General features: G+C 63.0%; 1 protein-coding gene across 1 annotated transcript in view; it reads right to left on the bottom strand.

Moving 5' to 3' along the window:
- Positions 1 to 4,924, bottom strand: part of ESPL1 (extra spindle pole bodies like 1, separase) — a gene marked incomplete at its 3' end in the record, with an annotated part of 32,917 nt that overhangs the window by 27,516 nt on the left and 477 nt on the right. Inside the window, exons 2-6 of the mRNA XM_041400296.1 lie at positions 4,655 to 4,787; positions 2,043 to 3,104; positions 1,358 to 1,462; positions 692 to 812; positions 95 to 231 (exon numbers count right to left, since the gene is read on the bottom strand). Coding sequence (XP_041256230.1) covers positions 95 to 231; positions 692 to 812; positions 1,358 to 1,462; positions 2,043 to 3,104; positions 4,655 to 4,747 — 1,518 coding nt within the window. The remainder of the gene's footprint in view (positions 1 to 94; positions 232 to 691; positions 813 to 1,357; positions 1,463 to 2,042; positions 3,105 to 4,654; positions 4,788 to 4,924) is intronic.

Consider the following 4,924-nt stretch of genomic DNA (forward strand, 5'->3'; position numbering starts at 1 on the left):
TCTGTATCTCCAGAACCCCAGCCCAGTATTCCCAGTGCCCCCCATCCCAGTACCCCCCATCAGCCCATCCCAGTGCTCCCAGTGCCCCCAGTACCCTCTCTGGGGTGACTCCAGGCCAGCCGTAGCCGTGGCCGGCCAGCACTGCCCGGCACAGGGGCTCGCACACGGCTCCGGCCGCTTCCGGAACGTTCCGGCTCTGCAAGGCCTGGCCCAGGCGGAAGGCGGTGGCAGCTGCGTGCAGAGGGGACAGAGTGACCAACGGGACAGGGAGGGGACACTGCGGTGACCCCTCCTGGTCCAGAGCTGATCCCAACCCCCCCGGACATGGAGTGACCCCCTGGACACCCAGGATGGGGACATGGAGCCCTGGGGTGGCACTGACCACTGGGGACACAGGGGATAGGGATAGGAGGTGGCAGTGACCACTGGGGACACAGGGGATGGGGATAGGAGGTGGCAGTGACCACTGGGGACGGGGACAGGAGGTGGCACTGGCCACTGGGGACACAGGGGACGGGGACAGGAGGTGGCAGTGACCCTGGGGATGGGGACAGGAGGTGGCAGTGACCACTGGGGACACAGGGGACGGGGACAGGAGGTGGCACTGACCACTGGGGACACAGGGGACGGGGACAGGAGGTGGCACTGACCACTGGGGACACAGGGGACGGGGACAGGAGGTGGCACTGACCGGTGACATCGAGGAACTTGCCCCTCTCGGCCTCGGGCAGCCCCTCCAGCCCCTCCAGCATCCAGGTGACACTCTGGACACAGCTCGTGGTCACCTGCGCCAGCTCCGGCCACCCCGAGGGCTGTGGGGACACCGTGGGTCAGCCGGGACCCCAGAGCCACAGGGGACACTGCAGGACCCCTCAGCCCCAAATTCCAGCCCCACATCCCATGGGAGAAGCTTCCAGAAGCCCCCTCAGGGCACCTCAACCCCCAAATTCCAGCCCCACATCCCATGGGAGAAGCTTCCAGAACCCCCTCAGGGCACCTCAACCCCCAAATTCCAGCCCCACATCCCATGGGAGAAGCTTCCAGAAGCCCCTCAGGGCACCTCAACCCCAAAATTCCAGCCCCACATCCCATGGGAGAAGCTTCCAGCAACCCCAGAACCTTTTCAGGGTGACTCAATCCCTAAATTTCCACCCCACATCCCATGGGAGAAACTTCCAGAACCCCCTCAGGGCACTCAACCCCCAAATTCCAGCCCCACATCCCATAGGAAAGGCTCCCACAGTGGCTCAATCCCAAAATTCCAGCCCCACACCCCACGGGAGAGGCTCTACCCCAAAATTCCAGCCCCAAATCCCACGGGAGAGGCTCCCAGCCCCCCAGGGATCCGGATCCATGCCTGGGAGCGCTGGAATATTTCGTGGATGGCGTTGGAGAAGAGCTGGAGGCTGTGGAACAGCAGCTGCTTCACCATCACTTGCTCCTGGACGGAGTCAGGAGGGACCTGGGAATGGAGAAATGGGATTTGGGAATGGGGAAATGGGATTTGGGAATGCTGGGGGGACCTGGGAATGGGATAGGTGGGATGTGGGGGTCCAGGAGCTCTAGGAGCTTGTGCTGAAGATGAGGATGGACCCAGGAAGGGCAGGGAAAAAGGAGAAGTGAGATTTGGGGAAAAAGGGGATGTAGGGGTTCAGGAGCTCCAGGAGCTGCTGCTAGCATGGAGAAAAGTGGGATTGGAGTCAGGAGGGACCTGGGAATGGGAAAATGGGATTTGGGAATGGGGAAAATGGGATTTGGGAATGCTGGGGGGACCTGGGAATGGGATAGGTGGGATGTGGGGGTCCAGGAGCTCTAGGAGCTTGTGCTGAAGATGAGGATGGACCCAGGAAGGGCAGGGAAAAAGGAGAAGTGAGATTTGGGGAAAAAGGGGATGTAGGGGTTCAGGAGCTCCAGGAGCTGCTGCTAGCATGGAGAAAAGTGGGATTTGGGATTCTCCACACTCCAGGAGCTGCTGGCAGGGCTGGGAGCAGCATGGAGTGACCCTGAGGGACCCCAGAGCTCCTCCTCCTCCTCCTCCTCACCTGGGCCAGCAGCCGCCGCAGCGCCCGCCCGTGGCCCTGGCAGAATCCACAAATCCCAGGGAGCTCCTGGAGGCCGAGGGGCAGCTCCTGGCTCCTCCTGAGCACCTCCCCGAGCTGCGCCAGCACGAACTGGGAGCTTTCCAGCAGCACCCGCAGGATCCTTCCGGAACATTCCGCCGCCAGCGCCGCTCCCGCCCGGCTCAACGCCGGCGCCACGGCTCTCACGCCTTTGGTCAGCAAAGCCCTGCTGAGCTGGATCCCGGCTTCCAGCAGCTCCAGAGGGGCTCCCAGAGAATTCCCAGCTCCCAAAAACGTTCTGGACTCTTCCAGGGCGTCCAGAGCGTCGCGGGGCCGCCGCGCTTTGCAGAGGTGGCGGCAGCGCTCCAGGGTGAGCTCCAGGAAGCACAGGGAATCCCGGAGGCCCGGAGGCTGAGGAGCCTCATCCTTTAGAGCGTCCAGCAGGAATTGCTGGAGCTGCCTGGCCAGGAAGAGCGGGCACGGAGCCCTGTGAGCCTCGTAGAGAGCGGCGGCGGCCGCGGCGTTCTGGGCGGTCCGCGAGGTGAAGAAAGGCGGCTGGAAGGATTCCCGAGGTGAGGATTCGCCATCCTGCGATTCCAGCAGCAGCAGGAAGCGCAGGGCGCGGATCCGGGCCGTCAGCACCGCCCTGCCCTCCTCCCGCGGCCGCTCTGGCCCGGCTAGAGCCGCCGCAGCTCTCCAAAGGACGGCAAAAGCGCCGGAGGCGACGGCGGCCCAGTCGCCGCCGCCGCGGCGGCCGCGCCGCAGCCGCGCCCGCAGCAGCTCGGCCACGCTCCAGGCGTGGGGGCCCACCCACGCCGCGGCGTTGCGGAGCACGTGGAACAGGATCTTCTCCAGGTACAGGTGAGGGGGCTCGGGGACCACGCTCAGGTAGAGCTGGGTGGCCTCCTGGGCTAGGGCTAGCAGCTGGGTGCCGTGGGCTAGCAGCCCGCCGGGCCGGGCCAGCTCGGCCACGCAGGCGCGCAGGGCGCGGTCGCAGGCGTGGGCGCGGCGGGAGGCCGGGGATGAGGGGGTCCGGAGGCTTTCCTGGGGGAAAGAGGGGGTTGGGGTCAGGACAGAGCCCTTCAGGGGTTGCTTCCAGGGGGAAAGAGGGGTTTGGGGTCAGGACAGAGCCCCTCAGGGGCTGTTTCCTAGGAAAAGAGGGATTTGGGGTCAGAGCAGAGCCCTTCGAGAGAGGTTTCCTGGGGGAAAGAGGGGTTTGGGGTCAGAACAGAGCCCTTCAGGGGTTGCTTCCAGGGGGAAAGAGGGGGTTGGGGTCAGGACAGAGCCCTTCAGGGGTTGCTTCCAGGGGGAAAGAGGGGGTTGGGGTCAGGACAGAGCCCTTCAGGGGTTGCTTCCAGGGGGAAAGAGGGGGTTGGGGTCAGGACAGAGCCCTTCAGGGGTTGCTTCCAGGGGGAAAGAGGGGGTTGGGGTCAGGACAGAGCCCTTCAGGGGTTGCTTCCAGGGGGAAAGAGGGGTTTGGGGTCAGGACAGAGCCCCTCAGGGGCTGTTTCCTAGGAAAAGAGGGATTTGGGGTCAGAGCAGAGCCCTTCGAGAGAGGTTTCCTGGGGGAAAGAGGGGTTTGGGGTCAGGACAGAGCCCCTCAGGGGCTGTTTCCTGGGAAATGAGGGGTTTGGGGTCAGAGCAGGAGTTTTTTCCTGGAGGAAAGAGGGGTTTGGGGTCAGGACAGAGACCTTCAGGGGTCATTTCCTGGGAAAAGAGGGGTTTGGGGTCAGAGCAGAGCTCTGAGAGAGTGGTTTCCTGGGAAAAGAGGGGTTTGAGGTCAGAGCAGGGGTTTTTTCCTGGGGGAAAGGGGGATTTGGGGTCAGGACAGAGCCCTTCAGGGGTCACTTCCTGGGAAAAGAGGGATTTGGGGTCAGGACAGAGCCCCTCAGGGGCTGTTTCCTAGGAAAAGAGGGGTTTGGGGTCAGAGCAGGGGTTGTTTCCTGCGGGAAAGGGGGTTTGGGGTCAGGACAGAGACCCCTGACATGCATTCCCTGGGAAAAGAGGGGTTTGGGGTCAGAGCAGAGGCTCTCAGGGGCATTTCCTGGGAAAAGAAGGAGTCAGAACCAGCTCAGAACCCTCCAGTGGGATCCAGAGGTTTTCTTGGGAAAAGGAGTCAGACCCCAGCCCAGAATTCCCCACAGATCTCCCCACCAGATCCCGAGGTTTTCCTCAGGAAAACCTCGGGAGCTGGGGCTCTGATCCGTCTTTTCCTCAGGAAAACCTCGGGAGCTGGGGCTCTGATCCGTCTTTTCCTCAGGAAAACCTCGGGAGCTGGGGCTCTGATCCGTCTTTTCCTCAGGAAAACCTCGGGAGCTGGGGCTCTGATCCGTCTTTTCCTCAGGAAAACCTCGGGAGCTGGGGCTCTGATCCGTCTTTTCCTCAGGAAAACCTCGGGAGCTGGGGCTCTGATCCGTCTTTTCCTCAGGAAAACCTCGGGAGCTGGGGCTCTGATCCGTCTTTTCCTCAGGAAAACCTCAGGATCAGAGCCCCAGATCCCGAGGTTTTCCTGAAGAAAGGAGGGACCAGAGCCCCAGATCCCGAGGTTTTCCTGAAGAAAAGCCGGATCCGATCCCAGCCCCTCCCGGGCTCACCCGGATCTTCTCCAGGCGCTCCTCGATGCCTGCCCAGCCATCCGTGCTTCCATCCTTCCCATCTTTCCCATCTTTTTCGTCCTTCCCGGCCATCCTGGGGGTTTCTCCTGAGGGGCTTCTATGTGATGAGGAGCTGGTGGGGGCAAGGGGAGGTGTGGGACCCCCAGAACCCCCCGAAACCCACAGACCCCCCCCCCCAAGCTCCAAATGCCAGAGCCCCAAACCCCACAGAGCCCCCCCAGCCTCCCTTCTTTGCCCCCTCAGTGCTCC

Source organism: Onychostruthus taczanowskii, unplaced genomic scaffold (assembly GCF_017590055.1).
Source record: "Onychostruthus taczanowskii isolate IOZ18803 unplaced genomic scaffold, ASM1759005v1 scaffold178, whole genome shotgun sequence".
Classification (NCBI taxonomy): Eukaryota; Metazoa; Chordata; class Aves; order Passeriformes; family Passeridae; genus Onychostruthus; species Onychostruthus taczanowskii.